This window comes from Aedes albopictus, chromosome 3 (genome assembly GCF_035046485.1).
Source record: "Aedes albopictus strain Foshan chromosome 3, AalbF5, whole genome shotgun sequence".
Classification (NCBI taxonomy): Eukaryota; Metazoa; Arthropoda; class Insecta; order Diptera; family Culicidae; genus Aedes; species Aedes albopictus.
In genome coordinates, this window is record NC_085138.1 from 105,858,406 (window position 1) to 105,880,671 (window position 22,266).

Here is a 22,266-nt window from a genome sequence, read left to right on the forward strand (position 1 = left end):
GGGTTGTTTTCCCCCTCGCCCCACACGAATGTTGTCAAAAATGAAGAGAGAAGCACCGACACAAGCGTGCTGCTTCGTGGAAGAAGCCAAATTTGGGTTATCTTGACTAAACCCAAATTTGCGTCAAATAAAGCTTCCGCTGGGTGAAAATAACTTACCACTGGGTGAAAATTTTTGCCACGATCAAATGAGAACTTTAGTGACCACTATCGCGGTTTGACGCAAATTTGAGTAATTCCACGGAGGTGCGGGATTGCGTCAAAAGAACTTAAATTTGTGTTGATTTGTAGTTCCGTGAAATAATCTGGATACCCATTATTACAAAGTACCCAATTTCTCCGTGAGGTGCTCTTATAGACCAAGATTCCATCGGTCACTTCATTACACGCTCGTTGAAATCTACTCAAAAGTGAGTAGAATTCGACCCACTTTGGTACAAAGTGGAACAGCTCAAAAAAGAGTAATGGGCAGTTACTCACTTTAGAGTAATATTGGATTTTCTTCAAATTAGAGTAGCTCTCACTCACTTTCATTTTACAGGGAATTAGCGAAATGAGTCGATTCTACTCACTTTTGTGGATTTATTTAGATTCTTCTTTTTCTTCAAATAAAAATGTCAATTTCAAAATAAATGAAATACAACATACATTTTATTTATACATAAAACTATCCTACAAATTCTGCACAATATAAATCTAGATTTTAATCGATGGTTATTGCCATTCCACTTGAGCCATTATTGATGCCAAGTTCTCCCGAGAGTTCCCCCATGTGGTGTGTTCGTACTCCGTTCAGCTGTTGCTGGTCATCAAAGGCAGCTATCCGCTCGGCTATCCGCTAGATGTAACAGGAAGTTCCGTGGTTAGCAGCCCCCGTACCGTATCGATCAGCTGAATCTTTTCCAATAAAGGAAGTTCCCGGGAAGCGTAGACCGAGGCGTTGCCCTAGATGGTAATGACGATTTTGAAAATCTAGTTAAGTTCGAGTTTTGATGCCAAATCAATAACATACTTACTTACTTTTCAAAATCACCCTTTCCATCGACGTTTAAAACATTCAGCGGTGAAAGGCACTACATGTTTTTCTTGCTGAGTTCTAAAATAGTTAAACCTGTTTTAACAACTTCGAGAACAACTTAACACTGGCAAAGATTCTTCCAAATTGTTCTAAGATATTTCCGTTAAAGTGAGTGGTAAAAAAATTGAGACTACTCAAATGTGAGTGGATTACTAATTTTGTCAAATAGAGTAGAAATCAACTCAGTTACGAAAAGCACTGTCACTCACTTTTGACAGTTTTTAGAAAAGTAAGCAACTGAGTAGAAATCTACTCTCTTTAGAGTAGATTTCAACGAGCGTTATAGGTCAATCTTTTTTATATCAAACATGCGAACTCCGTCTCTGCATTTCGCCTGCCGGCTTCTCGGGCGAATTTGAGCTGGGAATGACAGTCGTGTGAAAACATTAAACAAAGTTGAAGACGCCGCCTTTGTGAATCAGACGCTGCTGTAGCGAAAGTTAAATCTGTAAATTTTGGATAAAATTGTGGTAAAAATACCGGTAAATCAGTAAAAAATGGTTGAAGCAAACGGAATTGAGCTGACCGAGCAGGAAGCCGAGTTGTACGATCGTCAGATCCGTTTGTGGGGACTGGATTCTCAGAAAAGGTAAATTTTTGCTTGTGTTGATGTTTTGTCAGTGTAACATAACCTTGAAATTGCAGGTTACGAGCCGCTCGCATCCTGATCGCCGGTGTCAACGGACTGGGTGCGGAAATAGCTAAGAATGTGATTCTGTCTGGTGTGAAAGCCGTTACACTGCTGGATAACCAAGTTGTACACGAGACGGATTTCTGCTCGCAGTTTTTGGCTCCTCAGGATTCGCTGGGAACGAATCGAGCGGAAGCTTCCTTGTCCCGGGCTCAGCAGCTGAATCCAATGGTTGAGCTGAAGGCAGATACGGAAGAACTTTCGAAGAAGACGGACGAGTTCTTCAAGGGTTTCGATGTGGTTTGCATCATCGGTGCCAATACGGAGCAGCTGCTACGTATTGACTCAGTATGTCGGGAAGCCGGAATCAAGTTCTTTGCGGCTGATCTGTGGGGTATGTTCGGGTTCAGCTTTGCCGACTTGCAGGAGCATAATTTTGCCGAGGATGTCGTCAAGCACAAGATTGTCTCTAAGCCGCACGAGAAAACCAAGACTGAATTGGTCACTTCCACGGTTAAGCGCACTTTGACATATCCAGCCTACCAGGTTTTGCTGGACTTCGACTACAAGGCTCCATCGTATGCGAAGAAGCTAAAGCGTTCCGGACCGGCGCTGCCAATGCTGCGTGTATTGCAAAAGTTCCGCGACGACGAGAAACGTGATCCTCTCTACTCGGAACGGGAAGCCGATTTGCAGAAGCTGTTAAAGATGCGGGACGAAGTTGCCCCCGATTTGGTTCCGGACAGTGCCTTCGTGCACGTTTTCGCTCAAATCTCACCGGCTGCAGCCATCGTGGGAGGTGCCGTGGCACATGAGATCATCAAAACCGTTTCGCAGAAGGAAGCCCCCCATCACAATGTGTTTCTGTTTGATCCGGAAAGCTGCTGCGGCTTTATCGAATCGGTTGGAGTGGATGCCTAAAAGGCACGCGCTGTTCAAACACCGAGTAACCGGCCGGCAAAGTAGTATTTAAGCCACTTACTGTAATAATTATCTGAAACGCTATTCAATACATATACTAATCTTATTTCCATAAAACATTAACATTAGCGACAAACGTTGAATGAAGAAGCCTTTCGTGAGGGTCGGGGAACTGAGAAATACTCGGTTATTTGCTATTAGCTTTGTATGACCCTGATATTGGAAACAAGAAGAACCGAAATCGATCAATGTTAATTTTTGGATTTACAATGAAAATCTACACGACAAATTAACAATCAATTATTTACCTATAAAAAAAGAAACGTTATTCAATGCCAACAAGAGTATGATCTGACCACGGATCTGACCTACTATCAGAATAGTTGAGCACATCTGACAACACTGGCGTGCAGCACGGCATCACGTCACCAACAGCATTGGTGTGTGTGTAGGCGAAAGTTTATTTTCGTTTAGACCGAAACCGTTTTTCTAGCGTTTTGCGTACTCCACAGCCACAGCTGCGCGTGATGGTGTGAGTGTGAAGAAAGTTCATTCGACGACGGAGCGGTGGTGATCCATCCATCCACCGGACCAGGTACAGTCGAGTGCTTTCTTCGAGGGAGGCCCCTCAGTCGCGAGTTTAGTTACCGTGGTTTTTCGCTAAATTTTTCGTTATTTCTAATCGTTTCGGTCAAAAATGGTCCATTAAAGTGTTGTCGGTGTGATTCCGATCGAAATGTGATAGTTTATCGTGGCAAAAAACGCTCATCAGTTGGTGAAATCAGCGAGTGAAAATTCGAAATATTGGAACGAGCACGCGACGCATGGTTGCGGCATTATTTTGATAAACGAAAAGCATCCCAGGAACTGAATCGAAGCGATGTTAAATAAAGTGTTGCTGTTCTTCGTCGGCCTACGGCTGGCGTCCGTGTTCCTGGTGCGGACCTGGTACGTCCCGGACGAGTACTGGCAGAGTTTGGAGGTGGCTCATCGGCTTGCATTTGGGTAAGTTTTCGGCGATGGAAGATGGGTTGCATCAGACGAAGAAGATGAAGAAGCAAGAAGTGCGGGGTGGGTGGCGTCCAGCGGGCGACGTGGAAGGAAGATTTCAAAATTCTGCGGGTCAGGCGAGTGTTTATTTTGGTTGCGAACGCTTGGCGGGTAAACCTCGGATGAACTCAATCACGTGGGGTTTAAGTCTTGGCTTCGGATGATAAGGTGGGTCAAGGGGTTCTTCAATGTGAAAATTAATAATACTTTATGTAATCGGACAAACGTATTTTTATTTTGATTATTATGTCTTATTTTTTACACTGGTTCATTATGTAACTTGAATTACTTGCATAATAAAAAGAGTTCAATTGGGTTGTTTAATGAATAAAATGTTGCTATTTTCTATAGCCTAAGCGAAAGAGCTCAGTTTTCTGAGTATTACGTCAATTTATTGGATTCAAATACCTTTGTTTTGAAGGTCAAATTAACAAAACAGTTTTAACTTTCGTGGATAGAATGACAGTTCAATCACAAAAATGACAGTTCGACCCGAACAAAAAAATTTCCCCATACAAACTTTAAATGCATTTTAAAAATAGTTCCTGGACTCCAAAAATTATGAAATTTTGGATTTAGACTAATTTTGGGGCGGAGAATCCGATTATGAAATAATCCGGGTACCCCTAAAGAACCCAATTAGGCCGATGCAAATATTTTTTTTCTTTTATGTCGAGACCTCTCATCAGGTAGGAGGGGGGAAGGGACAAAATAATAAGGAACAAGTCATGGGACGCCATGTTATTTTTCGCTTCTTAATATTTTGCGATTTTTGAATGGGGGGAGGGGGTGACATAAAACAATTTAAATATTTGCATCGGCTTTATATTCATACTGCAAGTTTTGTGAGTGAGTTGCATAATGAACTTTTTGCAACTTCTCATCGTAATAGGCCATTTTACTTCACGCAAATTTGACAGGAAAAGGCCTACTTTCCCACACTAAATTAACAGTGCTGTAATCTAGGGGCGGGACAGCTCTTAATACTTGTGCTAATACTCGCTAATAAATATTAGATTCCTAATACTCGGCCAAAATTGGAACGAAATTTTTGTAGTATGTCATGACTTCTCATACAACAACCAACTGTCACGAAAACGAGAGGTCTTAGGAAATACGGTTTGTTTGTGGATTTCCTTAAATTAACCTATTTAATTAAACATTTCAATTTCTGTTGGTTTTCTTTAGCTGTGAAAATAGCGTGATCTTCATATAGACTACCGGACAGATGACTTTTGGAAGCCTATGTCGCTGAACGGAAAAGCAAAAATCTAAAAGGGGTTTTATCAGGAGGATGATGTGGTTTCAATGCTGGTCCCAAAGGAACGTCTCTGTACTGTACTGTACTAGCTCTGTAACACTGCTATTGCAAATGCAGATATACTGAATAAATATAAAGACAAATTGAATTGAATTGTAAACTGCGTAGTGATACTTCCATTGGGCAGATGAAAGTGCGTTGTTTAATGTTTGTTAATCGAGCTCACGCAAAAGATTTCCCTGAGACGGCTGCGTAAGCTTATTAAAACCCAGAATGGAGAAAAATATGCATTAACAGACGGGCATTATGACATATTGCACTCCAATGCCGATTTCAGCCTGGATACCACTGCTAGATCGTTGGGTCGTTGGGCTAAACTAGTTGAGGCTGTCCATAAATCACGTAGTCTTCTCTGGATCAAACCACTCCACCCTCTCTCGCGTGGACCATTGGCAGATAGATTCTTGATAATGCATCAGTTGGAATGATTTGTGCGGAGATCATAGGTTCAATCTTTTGGGACATAGAATAAGTTGCAATGCACCACAGTTTGGTGATCGTGTCCGCCATCGTCCAGAATCGTTGCTGCAGAAGTGAGAAACACTAAAATATAAATAATATGCAGCCGAATTGCATTTATTTTGCTGACGACATTCATTCATACAGATTCGACATCAGAGCGATGAAATCACGCATTTCATAATTTTGACATTTGGCATCAATCCAGTTCATGGATTACTTTGTTCAAAAATTGATTCTCTCTGGGATTAGTATTCCTAATACTGCCTAATACCGCTAATCAATATTAGAGCTGTCCCGCCCTAGGCTGTAATGGTTCATTACAGCACTGATTTGCGTTGCGTAATGAACCATTACAGCACTGTTTTCAGTTTTGATCAACTTATTGATGCTTTATGGACGCAGGTTTGAAAAATTGTGACAACTGCACAGTATAACCTGCTATGATCAGACTTCCTTAATTATGGCTTTGAACATCAGTGTGCAGTTTGATGAAAAAGTTTAGTTAAAAACTATCCTCAAGTGGTAATTTATGAAGGTGCAAAAAACGTTGTACGCAACTCGGTGCAGAACTCGATTTTTACAGCACTCGTCGTAATTATCCAACTCGGCAAGCCTCGTTGGATAAATGTACGACTCGTGCTGTAAAAATCTTCATTCTGCACCTTGTTGCGTAAACTACTATTATGCAATCCAAATGAGTTGTATAAGGTACCCCAGGGCAAGTGAGATCTTAAAAGTGATGATTTCGTAGTAATACGCAAACAGGGCGCAACTGCAAAGCAATGGCAATGCGAAAACAACAACTGAATTATGCTGATACAATTTCAATTGGGTCGTTTAGTAAATTAAATGATTCACCCTCATTCTTGTTTACGGACGTATCGACTTTCGAACGTTTTTGGTTCGATCGAATCAGTAGGCCATTTGATTTTGCTGGCGTAAACGGGAATGCGAACGATTTTCGTTCGAAAGTGGATTCGATCGAAAACAAGAATGAGGGTGATTGCCATTTTCTTTAGCCTAATCGAAAGAGATAATTTTTCTGAGTATAATGTGATTTTATTGCGTCCCGACTCATTTGTTTTGATGGGTAAATAAACAAAACAGTTTTAATTTCCGTGGATAGAATGACAGTTCAATCGATAAATTGACAGTTCGCCCCGAACAAAAAAAATTCTCCATTGACCAATCCAAATTCCTGTGTGGTAGTGGTTTGTGTTCAGATTTCCCGTGTTAATCTATCTGTAAGAACTTTGTAAACATCTTTTGTTCTCCCGTATATGGATAGGCTTGCATTAGGTTTAGTGAGACATTTTTTGGACAACTCAATACAAACTTCAAATGCATTTTAAAAATAGTTCCCGGGCACCAAAAATGATGAAATTTTGGATTTTGACTAATTTTTGGACAGAGATTCCGATTATCTGGTTACCCCTAAAGAACCTAATTCCTATTTAGAAGTAATTCAGAGTAATTAAACATTAACAAGCTTAAATGACACAGTTCTGACACATTTTCTTAATACTATGCGCCTTGAATCGATATCAAATTCAGAATCGCCTTTTAATTTTCGCCTTGTTTATGGATTTGACAGAATTTCGATTTGACTTCAGTTTCACCTTTCACTACCGCCGTGTTTACGTTTTGATTTCAGTTTTGCCTTTTACTTTCGTAAACAAAACATCAGAAGTGGAAGGCGTAATTCTTGTTTCGTGTGACGTGCGACATAGAATGGAATTACGCCTTCCAATTAATCCGCGATTTTCAATAGTTAGAAAAGTGATATCAAAGAAAGTTCGTGAGTATTTAGAAGGAAAATCTAGCATCTTTTTAGTTCTATAATCACTTAAATAATTTACAATTTTTGTCAGATACGACCTTTTCGCGAATTACCGTCAAGGCGCCATTCACCGTGTTGTATTGGTGAAATTGAAGGGAAATTGTCATATCATTCAATCATAATATGGACATAATGAAAAAATATTCGAAGGCACACGGTGAATGGAGTCCCCACGGTGAATGGCGCCTTGACGGTACTCCGAAATTAGGTTTTGTCCTGCCAACAAATTCTGAAGACAATTTCAAGCCTAACTTTACCAAACACCGTTTCTAACAAAATAAACAAACGGAGAAAATCGGAGGGGAAGTTCGCAGTTGCCATAGCAACTCATACATTGATCATTTCAGAAACGTGAAAAATCCGGGTAATTTTTCACAAATCATCCCCAAAGGTGAGTGATACAAGTACTCCTTAACGAAATTCATCGCCTCATGTGAAAATCTTCTTTTTGTTTGCATATGTTACATACGGTGTTTGGTTAAGTTAGGCTTGAATTTATTTGATGATTCCAACAGGTTCTTAAATACATTGTTGATACATATATTTTTTTTTTCATATTGACGTGCATTAATTGATTAATGGGTAGAGATCGCAAGAAATTTCTTGGCCTATCTCGATGCGTGGAAAATTCAGGCAAGGAATCGCTCAAGAAATAGTAAAGCGTCGCTTTATTCAGGATCCTAGTACGTAGCTGAAACGAAATGTCAAATCAAATAGAGCTTGCTGACGTTTATTCACCTCTCTCTTTCAAGCTTGCAGGCGGGATAGGATTTGTTTTCATCGGGAAACCTTTCGATGACAACAAATCCTATTCCGCCTACATGTTTGAAAGAGAAAAATGAATAAACGTCAGCAAGCTCTATGGGGCTTTCTGTGTTCTTGACCATTCCGGTCACGGAAAAATAATACACTGAACAAAAATTACTTGAGCGATTCCGTTTGAGGTGCCGGCCAGAGTGGACGCGTCACGCGGCGCGGCGCGGTGCAATGCGGCATTTGACAAGTCGCGCGGCGACGCGCGGCAGAACTCCGTTCATTAGAATACAGGGAAAACAATCATAACATGCCAGAGTGCGCGCGGAACGATGCGAAGCGGAAAGCGTTTAGCCGCGCGACGCACGACAAAACAGTGCATGCACTGTTTTTGATGCGGAAGTAACGCGGTTCGCGCGGAGAATTTTGTATTTTTGTGTGGATTTCGTCCGTTTTTACCAAATCACGGCGCTAATTTTACGAAATTGTTTTTCAAATGCATTCAAATGTGAATGTAAAAATATAAACATGAATAATACCACATGTTTTTTATCCGGTGGCGTCTCGTAACCTCACTTTTCACCTATTCTGCGAAACAAAATCAGTAATTCCTTCAAATTTATGATTAAAGACTTAACGGAAATAATCGAAATATCTGTCATTCTACATTCATTACAAGCAGAGCTTTCACATTACCCCTACCCATGTTTCATGCACAAAAACGGTTGGCACCCTCTCGTTTATTTTACTATCTCGAAGTATTCTACTAGGGCTGTAGGCTTAAAAAATTGTTTCAAAATAAAAATATACTATTTTTGAGTTAACATATTTGTTCCATTGCATTGCTGTTTAAAAATAAACGAAGGGGTGCCATTTTATACGTATACAACCCTGTGGTAGCTCTGACTACAAGCACACTTGTAAAATTTCAAAATTTGTGCCTGTAGGACGGGTAGATTTGAGGTTAGGGAATCACCATTGTCCCAAATGTATACCTCTTCTGAATCATCTGAAATAAATAGCAGTTGAAGGTAAATTTAGATAAATTATTCATTTTTAATTTTAGGTTGAGCACAATAATCACATATCTCCTGGAAATTTTTCATTAGATAACTCTAGAAAACTGTTGAAATGCTATGGCTTTTAAACCGATAGATAGGGGACAGCTCGCTTTGATTGTGTGCTACTGGTTGTCAAGGCGAACCTGTCACAAACTGTCTCTGCAACCCGAGTTGGAAATTATACATTGATGGTGTGAAGTGATCCAATATCCAAAAAATCTTAACAAAACTTCTCACCGTTTGTTGTAATTTGAAAGATAAAATAACTATAGTGAGTTTAATAAAATATTTATTAAATAAAATAGTTATGGTCAGTATTCATGTGTAAAGGTGGAGGAAATTATGAAAACTTTTCAGTTTGCTTTACGAACAGACGCGTTGCACCGCGTTCACTGTGGCTATCAAGTCGCGTTGGAAGCCGCGTCAAAAACGCGCCGCACCGCGTCGCGTCGCGTGACGCGTCCACTCTGGCCGCAGCCTGAAGTGCATACCTCGCATAAAAAAAATTTCATAAGATAATTCATAAGAAAAGACTTGTCAGAAACCTAAAATGGCCGCCACAATGGCCGACTTTGGCACCTTTGCATGGGGTAGCGGGAGGCATCACCACCCCCAGAAACAGCAGCAGCCAAGGCAGCAGCTACAGTGCTGCTAATAAAACAAAACAAAAAGCCGTTCGTTGGATCAGTAATCGGCAATAAATCAACTTTTTCAGTGGCGATTCCCTAACCTCAAATCTACCTGTTCAACGAATGTAAATTCTTGAATTTTCTCAACAAATTGGTTTGTAATTTGTAGAATATGACGAGAATAGTCGTTTCCGTCCATTTTCAATTGGATCCTGGTACTGTACTCTTCGCAAATACAAGTTTAGGGTCGTTGAACAGGTAAAAAAAAGAGGTTACGAGACGCCATTGAACTTTTTCCACAAGCTTCCAATTGTTTTGTGGTCTTCGAAGGAAAGTTTCATAAATGATTTTTCTACAGGAAGCGTTGATCGATTTGAACTAACCCGACGTCTCCACTAGACAGAAATGTCTTGCCATTTTGCTGGACAGATGTGTCATGACAGAAATGTTCTCTCGCTGTTTGCATGGAAAGCAGTGGTGTTGATCATTTCTGTTACGTTTTCTCTTTCTGGCAGCAAAATGGCAAGACATTTCTGTGTAGTGGAGACGTAAGGAGACAAAAGGCGCACACTCAAACCTGAATTGCCTGTTCAACAATTTTTTGACGAAAATAGAACAGCAGAACTATTTCAGTAGCTTCGGTAATCGATTTTACTGAGGCTCAGCACTCCAACTGTCAAAACCGGGTGCAAAAGGTAAACAATGCAGAATAACTGTATTCAGATTTTCTATTTTCGTCAAAAAATTACCGAACACTGTATTCCAAATTAAGTGTGCGACCTCTGGGATTTTTTATCTGAAAGTGAACTTTTCCCATAGTAAATCCTTTGAAAATTTTGAACCGCTTGCGCTAAATTATAGTTTCACCGATTGCGCTGAAATTTTGCACAGTTTATATGGGTCCTAAATAGAATCAAAAAAATCGACTGGAGCGAGAATTTGATGTTTGTCCCATACTACTGCTCAGCGATAAATAGCAAGGCGGTTGCGTTTACGGCAAACCGTTGTTCTGAAATTTCTTCGAGTATTAGTTCCATAATATTTTGCGTGGACTCGGAGCGCAGTCGTCATTTTTTTCATCAACGATGCGAAGGACCTGTAGGTAGATGAGTAGATCGAAAAATTATTGTTAATAGAATTATAAACGATCCTCAACATCGCTAGCCATGATGGTTCCGTAATGGTAATGGTAGCGTAATCATCATGCCTACAGCAGAGAGTAAAAAAATCGAAGATTGAAAGTGAAGATTGACATTCTCATTTTTTCATTCGTGTTTGGCCATGTTCATTGTCAGCTGAATGCCTCTCTTTTTTCATTCAATTCTCTGTCACGAATATTTTTTCGCACGTCGTAAAATGTCCAATTTCTATTACCTGACGCACAATCCGACTTAATGGACAAATAGAGAATATAATTAATATTCTAATTAACTACTATACACAAGTTTTGAGGTAATTGGAAGTATAATCGGGAGTGACGGTCCAGTTTTATTTCTCAGTGAAAATTGTCAGTGACAGAAAAATGAATGAATAGGTGAAAAAATTCATTCACCAAAATGAATTTTATTTTGATGCCTCAGTTGAGAATCTTCAAAATACACGTTGAATTTCACTCACTGAAAATGAAAATTTTAAACTCTGCCTACAGGTAAAGTGTGGAACGTTTTGATGGTTGTGATCCCTGGTCATCATGTAATCAGAATATGTATAGCGATACTTTTTTATGTTATGTTTTTTTTAAAGTAAGTGTCTGTGGAAAATGATTGTTTTGCGCTGGAGTTTTCCGCAAAATTAGACCTCGAATTAGGCGACTCTGTTTTTTATATATGAACCCAACCTGCAGTGATGGAAAACAGTGAGGAATGCAGCTGAGCAGACACAAACGCAAAGCTATCCTACTCGTGAACAACAGAAGCCAGATTATATTCGCACTTCCTTCACTCGCGAGCTAACGAAGCTGGTCGCACTCGTGATTGATTCGCGAAGCAGCTCTGAACATTTTTCAATTTTGTGAAAAAATGAATTTACACGGCCGACAGATTTACTTTTCAGGAACAATAAAGCACAAAACACTACTATCTGATGGATAGTTACTTGTTTTGCAATTAAAATCACACTAAAATGCAATTCCCGCATCTCCACTTGACCTTCGCGAATAAATATTCATGAGTGTTTTTGTTTTTGTTTTGCTTCATACTCGTGAAGCAAACGGGTGCGAATAAACTCACACACGGCTTACTCTCGGCACCGCGAGTAAACCGTTTGTTGGTTTTACACTCGCGAGTTGATTCACGATGAGAGTGTTTCCATCTCTGCCTATAAATAACTAATTGAAAAATACCAGTGGGCGGGACAATTGTGCCTTCCAAACAGTTTTAGGTGAGGCGTTTGGCCTAGCTACATGGTTTTGATTGATTTATCTTTATTTGAGAGACTTTCAGCCCTCTATCTACATGACTTTTGTCCGACAAGCCCATTAACTTTATTGACGTATTGCACAGTGAAAAGACTACGCAGATAGGCATATACCAGGGAATGCGTTGATAATAGCAGAATAGAATAAACGATCCTCAACACCGACTGTTGTCGAATAACCGGGGTAAACTTTTAATTCGACAAACTGGTCACCCTACACCGCCATGCTCATTGAAATTTGGCAACTCTGTTTTTGTTTTCGTTTTGATTTCCGGATTTGTTATGAAACATAACTTCAACAGAAATTGCAATGGTACGAATGAAAAGCTTGTTCTTTCTACGATTGTTACCACCCTCAGTTCATTCCGGTTAGTCTCCAGGCGGTTTGGGTGTCGAATCGCACCAACTCAGAACTTCCGAAATTAGCGGCTGCAAGAGGAGCTGCTGCGGTCGCGAGTATAAGAGCATTATCAAACTGTTTTTTCATTTACAGTGTACATCGCTATGACATTTGAACAGTTTTTAATTCGACATGTGTCGAATAAGCGGGGTACGAATTAAAAAGTGTCGTATTAAAACGTGTCGAACGAGCGGGGTAAGACGGTACCAGGTTCATTGAAGTGTTGTAAAGGAGACGTTATGCTTCGCTAGAGAATAAAATGTTAAAACTATTCAAATGTAATATCTTTTGATTTTGAATAATTTCTGGCCTAGATTTTTTCAAGATGAATCAATTATCTGTTTCTACTTTTTCCAGGTACGGACACCTCACATGGGAATGGACGTATGGCATCCGTAGTTATGTGTACCCTTCGATCATAGCTGCTGTGTACAAGTTGTTGGAACTGGTCAAGATGGATTGCGTCGAGCTGCTCGTTCTGTTGCCACGTGTGCTTCAGGCCCTTCTTTCGGCTTATTCGGATTATCGGTTCTACGTGTGGTCGAACAAGAGCAAGTGGTCCATTTTCATGGCAGCCACATCGTGGTTCTGGTTCTACACGGCATCTCGTACACTGTCGAATACTTTGGAAGCATCGCTAATGGTCATAGCTCTGAGCTACTTCCCGTGGTCAGGGTCGGAATGCACTGCCTTCTTGTGGCCTGTAGCCATATCGGTTTTCCTGAGACCCACCTCTGCCCTCCCGTGGATTCCACTGTGCCTGTATCATATGAAGAAATCGTCGTATCCTGTATGGGAGTTGTTGCTGAAACGGTACCTGGTGATTGGGTTCGTTGTCGGCACATTTGCTGTAGCTGTCGATACCTTCGTACATGGATCGCTGCTGTTATCCCCATACGAGTTCCTACGTTTCAACGTATTAAAGGGTATTGGAAGCTTCTACGGCGAACATCCATGGTACTGGTACGGCAACGTGGGTCTTCCAACTGTTCTGGGAATCGGAACACTGCCGTTCCTGTTCGCTGCTGTGGAAACCATTCGTCATCGCCAGGTCTTCAAAGAACGAGCTATCCTGCTTTTAAGTGTATTGTTTACGGTTGTGGTCTACTCGTTTTTACCACACAAGGAATTCCGTTTTCTGCTACAAGTTCTTCCGGTTTGCCTCTACGTTTCAGCAGATTTCTTGTCCCGCTGGAGTAGGAAAGCTTCTGGGTAGGTGAATGTTAAGATAATTTCAAATTTCCCGTCTAATAATATTTTTTTGTTTTAGTAAACTTGTTTGGCTGGCTGCTGTTGTGCTGCTAGTTGGAAATGCCATTCCGGCATATTATTTAAGTTTCGTCCACCAGCGTGGAACTTTGGACGTAATGTCTTCGCTGCAGAATGTCGCAAAGAACTATCGAGATGACAATGGTCAAGGTGCGAAATTCTTGTTCCTGATGCCTTGCCATTCTACGCCTTTCCACAGCCACATCCATCAAAACACGACCATGCGGTTTTTGCGTTGCGAACCCAACTTTTCCGAAGACCATGTCTACATTGATGAAGCCGACACTTTCTACAAGGATCCAATCAGCTGGCTCCGCCGAAATATTCCAGTTCATCCACGCAGTGCCATGCCATCCCACGTAATTGCATTCGACGTTCTAGAACCAGAAATCAAGGATTTTCTTGCAAACTATGAGAAGATGGAATCATTTTTCCATTCTGATTACACAACTGACAAAGTTGGTGGAAATGTGGTTATCTATGAGAGATACAACCCCAATAAACCTACAACACCAGCGCCACCTGCGGCAGAGGAAGAACCTGACAATCAACCGACTGAGGGCGAAACAGAGGCCTAAAAAGACCGACCTTCTTATGCTTAAGATTTCGTGTGCATTTGACATTACTTTTTATTTGTGTCTTTAAACGTTTCCGTGGAACCAAATTATTTCTTTTTGGTTGAAAATTATATTTTTTTTTATTTAATGTGCGGCAATTAACAGTAGGCTTTTGGGCATAAAGTTTGGCAATTGAATTCAGCATTCGCGTACTTTTTCATATTTTCGTAATCTAGTGTAAGAATCGAACAAACTTTCTCTGGGAAAGAATGTGCAGCAATTTTTCGATTGTGAAAAACGTTTAGATAGGTATGTACTGACAAACTCGATTACCCGACAAGATTGTGTCAAACTGAGACATGTCACTCGGCGAAATTGAAACTTCACTGCCGTAGAGTCATATGTCCTAGATATAGTTTCCTGATTAGCTGAAACCTTGCTAAGATTACCATGTTTTTACGAAATAAAGTGTTCATATTTTAATAATATTGAAGTGTCATTATTTTTAACCGAAATCCAGTGCTCGATGTTGGCGACGAGATTATTGATACCTACGCATTATAGTCAATGAATTACAAGCTTTCAGTGTGTTCATAGTTGATCAGCAGCCAGGGATGGCAAAAATATTTTTTTCTCTTCCGTTCATCGATACCGCCAGTAAAATAAAAACAAAACAACGGCAGCACCAATCCAGCAATTTACGAGCGATAATGGCCGCCACAATTACACTCACTTTTTTTGGTAGGGATCAGCCGATCTGACGTTTGGCTTGTGTCGTTTGACAGCTGGTCGATAAGATCGATAAGAAAACTTATCGACCAGCTGCCAAACGACACAAGCCAAACGTCAGATCGGCTTATCCCTACCAGAAAGAGAGCATAATCGCGGCGGCCATTAGCGCTCGTAAATTGCTGGATACCATCAGACGCCGCGCCGACGGCAGTCAAGCAGACGCTTGATGGTTTTCGCTTCCCCATGAAAATATTTATGAGCAGTCATGCTGAAGCGGGTGATTGTGAAAAATGTCAAATATTTTCAACTGCTAATAACTCACTTGTTTAAATAATTTAAATCGATTTGCACTCTCACCCCAATCGAACTCTCACCCCATAGCATGGTGCGATTAGAAGCTTGGTGACCCTAACCATAAATTTAATGTTGCCCTAACCGCACGGCTACGAAGCTCCACAGCGAGGCTCATTTGTTTTTCCAAGACGAAATATCCCAAAAAAGAAGAAATACCTACCCCGGTAAAACCCGCGAAAGCTTTGCCGTTTTTTCCGTGAATTTTCCGACTTTTTGACATTTTTTTCGAATTGTGCAATCTTGTGTCATCCTCCCTGTTGTATGCACTCTAGCTGGAAACTCTAGCCGCATTACCCAGGACTTGGTAAGCCTTGACCTTAATCTAGAATTACACTCAAGTGATACAAAATGCCATTTGGCAACCCCCGCATGAATGAACCTTTGTTGACGAGTTCATCCGTGATCAGTGCTGCCAGTGTTGCAGCTGTCAAATAAATTCCGTGTTAGGCGAGTAGCCGCCGCTGCAGGTGGAATGTTTGTTTTGCTCTGAAACATTTTTCAATGAAATTCTGGATAAAATTAATTGAAATATACCGAAACTGAACCATGGAAGTGCTGTCCAGTGAGAAGTATCTGATTGCCAGAGCCAAGGAAACCACAGACCCGTATACGGCCAAAGCATGGATTATCGCAGCGAAGACGCTCTTCCCGAACGATTTTGGTGTCCAGTTCGAGGCGTACGAAATCGAGAAAAATGCCAACAATTTTGAGGAAGCCGCTAAGTGCTTGAGTTATATGTAAGTTGTTAAACAACAATCAATAAAACACGAAGTCAATAATTACCTGCTTATTTTCCAGAATCATGACATTCCAAAATGCACATCAAACACCGGCCAGTTTGTTGAACGAAATCTCACTGATGACGTCGGCGCTTCGGGTTCCGGAGGGGACCACAACACCGGAGCAGGAGTTCTACGTCAAGATGTTCCAGTATATTTCGTACGAGGTGCAGCACAAGATTCTATTGCTGACGGCTGCTCATTCGAATAACAATCTGGATCATTGCCGATTGATTTTGCTGCTACTGAAGCGGTTTCCCCAGGCGATATCTACGCACGCTGTAAGTTGATCCTCAATGGATAAATTTTGTTCCTGGGATCATCTTCTGGGGTTTCTAAAAACTCCTCTCTAAAATCTCAAGATATTACTTCTGGAATTGCATGCGCGAATTTGGCGCTATTTTTTTACACTTGTAACAACCCTATATCTAGGGCCCATATAGCCGAGGCGGTAAACGCACGGGTATTCAGCATGACCATGCTGAGGGTGACGGGTTCGATTCCCGGTCGGTCCAGGATCTTTTCGTAAAGGAAATTTCCTTGACTTCCTTGGGCATAGAGTATCTTCGTGCCTGCCACACGATATACACATGCAAAATGGTCATTGGCAGAGGAAGCTCTCAGTTAATAACTGTGGAAGTGCTTAAAGAACACTAAGCTGAGAAGCAGGCTTTGTCCCAGTGAGGACGTTACGCCAAGAAGAGAGAGAACCCTATATCTTAAGGTCGTTAATTTTTTTCTTGCAGCCACGACTGTTGGAAACCTTGGTCCAAAACATCACGATCCCCAGCTTTAAGGAAATGCTGGTACAGGAAGCAATTCCCCTCGTGTACAACCGGCCACCGGATCTGCCGAGCAAATTGGTCCACCAGATTATGGCCGTGTGCTTCGAATATTATCTCAACCAGATGCTGACCGAAACGGAGGACAAAGCTCGCACGATTGCCGACTGTTGGCGGAAGATTTTTGAAATTCTGGAATTTTGCGGGACGATTCTGAAGTGGGAGCCGTTCGTTCCGTACAAAAAGGGCTGGAGCAAGGACATCTATTGGCAGAAAATCATTCAGATTGTCCAATCGGCACCGCCGAGACCTTCCGAGAACAAACAAATTCTGTTTTGCGCTACGATCGTGTTCGTGCTCTCGCTTCAAGATTATATCAACTTTTCGCGTTTGAAAGGGAAGGATAACGAGGTTGAGGTGATTTTGGTGGAGGGGTTGAAGGACCTGAAGATAGACGTAAAACGCCGACAGATGGAATCGGTTCTGGAAATTCCGCAAGTGGTCGTCAACGGACCAGTCAATCCGGATGCCCCAAATTGTCTGGTTACATCGTACAACTGTTGGCAGCTGTTGCACTCGAATGAAATTTTGAAGGCAGATTTCACCCAGCTGATCATTCGCATTCCGGGTTTATCGCTGTGGATTCAAAAATTCCTGATAGATTTGTCGGTTTATGTCGGGCAGCACGAGGAAACCCATTCGTTGCTTCAATCTCAGAATGCGCGCAACATGTCTCAGTTAGAGAAAAACGTTCGCCTGTTTGGCCTTGCGTTGGTACAAGGGACTATCAATGTCCATCTTTTCGAATTAATGAACAACATTCTGCAGAACCTCCCGGCCACAAATGGTCACTATCTACAGAACGTTGCGCTGTACCCGGCACCTCGAGTTCTGATGCTGATGCCTTTGACCAAGCGTTCCATCCTCCACTACATAGTTCAAACGCTCATCACACTTCTCAAGGCCAAGTTGAGCGATCCGGAATGCTCCAACGGTGTGATCGGCAATCTCCTTGTTCTCTGCCAGCTGAACTGGCCACACGAGTCCACGATTGTGGAAATCATTTTTGAAATCATCAAATCTCGCCGTCAGTTTAGCTATCCCATCTGGACCAGCTATGTGGTGAATGTGGAAATAGTGGAAGAATTCATGTATCTTTGGCAAAACTGTCCCGATATAAAACTGGAGCTGGCGCTGTCGTCGAGCAGTAACAATCTAGCTGCCGCCGGATCTAGACGAATCGGTACGCGAGGAGTGGATAAAGGCGCCAAAGAGGACTTCAAACAGGCGATTAGACAACAGATCAGCCGCAGCAATGAGGATCTGGATGAACTGTTGGTGCAGTTCTTACAACAACAACACATGACATTGTTGCAGAATATTTTCGAAAAGTAATAATGTAGGCAGGCTTGACAGAAACTCCCTCGCGAGAAAATGAGTAAGCGATTTCGGCGATTTTCTGAGGAGTGAAAATAAAACTCAGAAATCACAACGCAAATCCTCAACAGCACCGAGCGTGAGCTTGCCGCGCAGCAAGGAGTTCGTCCAAAACTCATAATTGTTTGTTGTGTTTCTCACGTCCACTCACACTCAAAAAGCTCTCGCGAGTTCCACTCCCATACAAAGAAAGACTCCCGAGGCGAAAATCGCACTCAAAAACCCGAAATAATCATCGGCTCTTTTTTCGTTCCCCTCTTCCTCGCTCAGTTTTTTTTGCCTCTCTGTTTGGGGTTCCTTCGCTCCCTCGCGACGAGGCAAAAGCAAAACACCGCTCTAGAGCATGTTGCAAAACTCTTTTGATTTCGAGGAGGATTATCAAGCCTGAATGTAGGTAGGTAGTTAGCATAGGATCATGCATTTTCATAATAATTTTTCGATTAAATTGTGGAATGATTCTTTTGTCCGAAATGTCCGCTTATGGCTAATGAATGTGTTGTAACAAAAAAGATAATGAAATCTGGGCGGCAGCTCTGCTAAACTCTAGGCAAAGCTTCCCGTCGAGGTGGAGCGCAACTACAACGTGGGTACTACATACAAATCTATCTAAATTTCTTCGCGTCGGTCCCGAGAAGAAGATTTCTTGCCATCGATGTCGGAATACGGATGAAGCGTGATTGTCCGATGGTCAAGAAAGAAACATACGCATTTCCACGAAGTGTGAATATCGAATGTTCTGCTACATCCAATGGGTCAAAGAAGGGAGAAGGATGGATAGCCGACTCCAATGTCGTCACCTCGTATTCTATGAGGTGACCACTGATGCTCTATTCAACCCTCGTTTCATACGATTTGAATATAAATCATATGAAATGAGCGGTGAATGGTGACCTCACGGTATGTCTTGAACCAGACTGCTTGATTCGATGCGGAAAACATGACACGTGCATCTGCAGTTGCAAAGAAGAAAGGTGAACTGTGTGTAATAAACGACAAGACATCGGAACGGCATACAATAAACACAAGTTGTTCGGTCTACACGCAGAACTCGATGTACACAGCGCAACGAGTAACTTTCACGCAGCGACCGAAAAGACAAAAGAATTTTCACGCAGATTTGTGTAACACCGGATCAACACAAAAAATGTGCTGATCCGGTGTTACACAAATCTGCGTGAAAATTCTTTTGTCTTTTTGCTCGCTGCGTGAAAGTTACTCGTGCGCTGTGTTGTTTCATTTAAGGGTGTACAGTTAAAACATTACTCTCATATATTTATTTCGCCTATTCGTCTACATGCCTACTCGAGAGGTAGCGGCGCTCAGAGAAAATAGGTAGAGAAGCGAATAGTGTGAAGCCAAAAATACCTTATCGAACCGTCAAACTGGTATCCTAATGAACAAAATCAACAAACCTTGACGATTGCCGCAAAAGTGAAGATAAGTATTGCACTCATTTCAAACAAATTTTCACCAAAGTTTCCAAATATTATGGATAACAGCACAAACTTAACTTAACTAAATGAGTTTGTGATAACAGTGCAAACAACATTGATTTCTTGAATTAATGAAAATTGTTCCACTTTGGAACATAAGTTTGATAATTCCTAGTTAATACAACAACAGTATAAAAAGTTTTCAAATGCGGTAAGCGAGATAGGCACTACCTTCGATGGGTGGATTAATCTGCTTTGCGACAGTTGCCAGCCTCCGAGCAATGAAATCAAAACAGAAAAAGTGTTGCCGTTCAGGCGGCTGTTCACTCTTCGCTTCTCTACCTATTTTCTCTGGCGGCGCTCGCCTTTGACTGTATCTCATTCTGTGAGATACAATATTTTAAAGGTGGTGTTACACTGCCATAACACTGTGGAACCCGGCAGAACTTGTAACGAAACAAACACAAGGGAAACAACAGCCCTTTCGGGAGAAAAGCACCTCCTGGATGAAGTGGAGTGCGAGGAATTGCTGTAGTGCTGTGCCGTCCCTCAAGAATCACGAAAGTTTTATCAGAAGCTCGTACCGCGAGCCGAACTATGCAGGAATAAGGACGAGAGCCTCCTGACGGGTGGACGTCAGGTGGTCGAAAGGTGGAAGCAGCACTTCGATGAGCACCTGAATGGAGACTAGTGGAGCGGACCTGGTGTGATGGTTAGAACACTTGACCATCACGCCGAGGACCTGGGATCGAATCCCACTCCCGACAAACTCGCAAATGTGAGTTCTTCCTTCGGAAGGGAAGTAAAGCGTGGGTCCCGAGATGAACTAGCCTAGGGCTAAAAATCTCGTTAATACAGATAAAAAAAAAAAAAAAAAACCTGAATGGAGTGGAGAGCGCAGACAGACAACGTCATCAACGAGCCCATTTCCACGTTGAGAGAAGTTAAGGATCGCATCAAGTAGCTCAAGAACAATAAGTCAATTGGAAAGCAAGGATGGGCTCCAAAACGATGAGCCGATAAGGAGAGTGTCCAACATAGCTCTGGTCCTCACAAGTTCCTACCTCATGCTTCCACGGTTCAAGCGATGACAAAGACCGCCAGCTAAGAATCGTGTGCTAGCTGGTATTGCAGCCTGGGTACTGTTGTCCTTGTAACCTCAGCTGGATTGAGGAGGTACGTTCCGAGCGTCTGTTCAACAAAGAGGTGCGGCCCAAACAGCGTCTGTTCTGGCATCCAGCGGCTGAGTATGGAATTCTTTTCCGCCGGCAGCTATACCTAAGCGAGTACCTAAGGTGGTAGCCCAGGTGGATAGGGATCCTTAGGCCAACAACCTACTGTTCTCGAAACCCAAAAACCGTTACAGAAACCGAAAATAAAAGATTTCGAACTGATTCATGAGCAATGTATTAACCCTAGCCCAGCAGGGCAAACTGGCACAGCTAGCCAATGAGGCATGCCGTATTAAGCTTGAGATCGTAGGACTGAGCGAAGTCCGTTAATCGAACTTTGGAGAACGGTGAGCTGTTGGCAGTGTTTTGTGGCAACAATGACGTAGTGATTGGCGGATCGTTCTTTCCCATCGATCAGAGCACAAAGTGGCATGGGGTCACATAAAATCAAATCGACCACATCTGCATCAGCCGGAAATGGAGACGGAGACTTCTTGATGTGCGGAACAAGTGCCGACATTGCGTTCGATCACCTCATAATTTATTTATTGATTTATTTATTGTGTTTGTTTTCATCGGACAACAGGGTCTAAATGAAATAGATTAATACTAGGTCTTAGGTCTTAATCGGCGAAATCCGTCTGCGCATTGCTATAGCATCCTGCGACAGGAGGAAAAAATCGGGCGTCGGTTTAACACACGCCGACTGGAAGACGCTGCGGTGAATAGGCCCTTCGTCGAAGAGCTAGAGAACCGTGCTAGGGATATTCCGGTAGGTGGAAGCGTAGAGTGGAATGCCATCAAGAACGCCTCCATTGCCACCGGCGAGAAGAATTTGGGTCAGCTACGCATCCGGAGAAAGCAGTGGATCACAGATGACTCCTGGAGGAAGATAGAGGAGCGAAAGAACGCCAAAGCCGTAGCCCGTCAGCGCTATTCGGCTCTCGAGAAGGAAGTGAAGCGCTCATGTAGACGGGACAAAAGAGCGTGGGCGGACTCCCTAGCCGACGAAGGTGATAAAACCGCAAATACCGGGGACATTCGTCTCCTCTACGATGTCTCACGTCGTCTTAGTGGGACTAAGATTAATGCTACGATGCCCGTGAAAGTCACATATGGACAGCTATTGACCGACCCGTCATACTCAGTGAATTGATTTTACTCCTGCTGATCCAAATTGTGACCACACGC

General features: G+C 42.1%; 3 protein-coding genes across 3 annotated transcripts; all 3 read left to right on the top strand.

Moving 5' to 3' along the window:
• Positions 1-1,460: 1,460 nt before the first annotated feature.
• On the top strand, positions 1,461-2,735 carry LOC109416752 (SUMO-activating enzyme subunit 1). Its single transcript, XM_062857038.1, has 2 exons — positions 1,461-1,666; positions 1,723-2,735. Exons 1-2 carry the CDS (start codon positions 1,575-1,577, stop codon positions 2,627-2,629), a joined length of 999 nt encoding a protein of 332 aa, XP_062713022.1. The 5' UTR covers positions 1,461-1,574; the 3' UTR covers positions 2,630-2,735.
• A 458-nt stretch (positions 2,736-3,193) lies between these two features.
• On the top strand, positions 3,194-14,872 carry LOC109416751 (GPI mannosyltransferase 3). The gene is made up of 3 exons (XM_019690807.3): positions 3,194-3,634; positions 12,918-13,772; positions 13,831-14,872. Exons 1-3 carry the CDS (start codon positions 3,510-3,512, stop codon positions 14,405-14,407), a joined length of 1,557 nt encoding a protein of 518 aa, XP_019546352.3. The 5' UTR covers positions 3,194-3,509; the 3' UTR covers positions 14,408-14,872.
• A 1,026-nt stretch (positions 14,873-15,898) lies between these two features.
• On the top strand, positions 15,899-18,945 carry LOC109400871 (integrator complex subunit 10). The gene is made up of 4 exons (XM_062860560.1): positions 15,899-16,209; positions 16,271-16,532; positions 16,998-18,436; positions 18,865-18,945. The coding sequence occupies exons 1-3, from the start codon at positions 16,019-16,021 to the stop codon at positions 18,426-18,428; spliced, it is 1,884 nt and encodes a 627-aa protein (XP_062716544.1). The 5' UTR covers positions 15,899-16,018; the 3' UTR covers positions 18,429-18,436; positions 18,865-18,945.
• Positions 18,946-22,266: the final 3,321 nt, after the last annotated feature.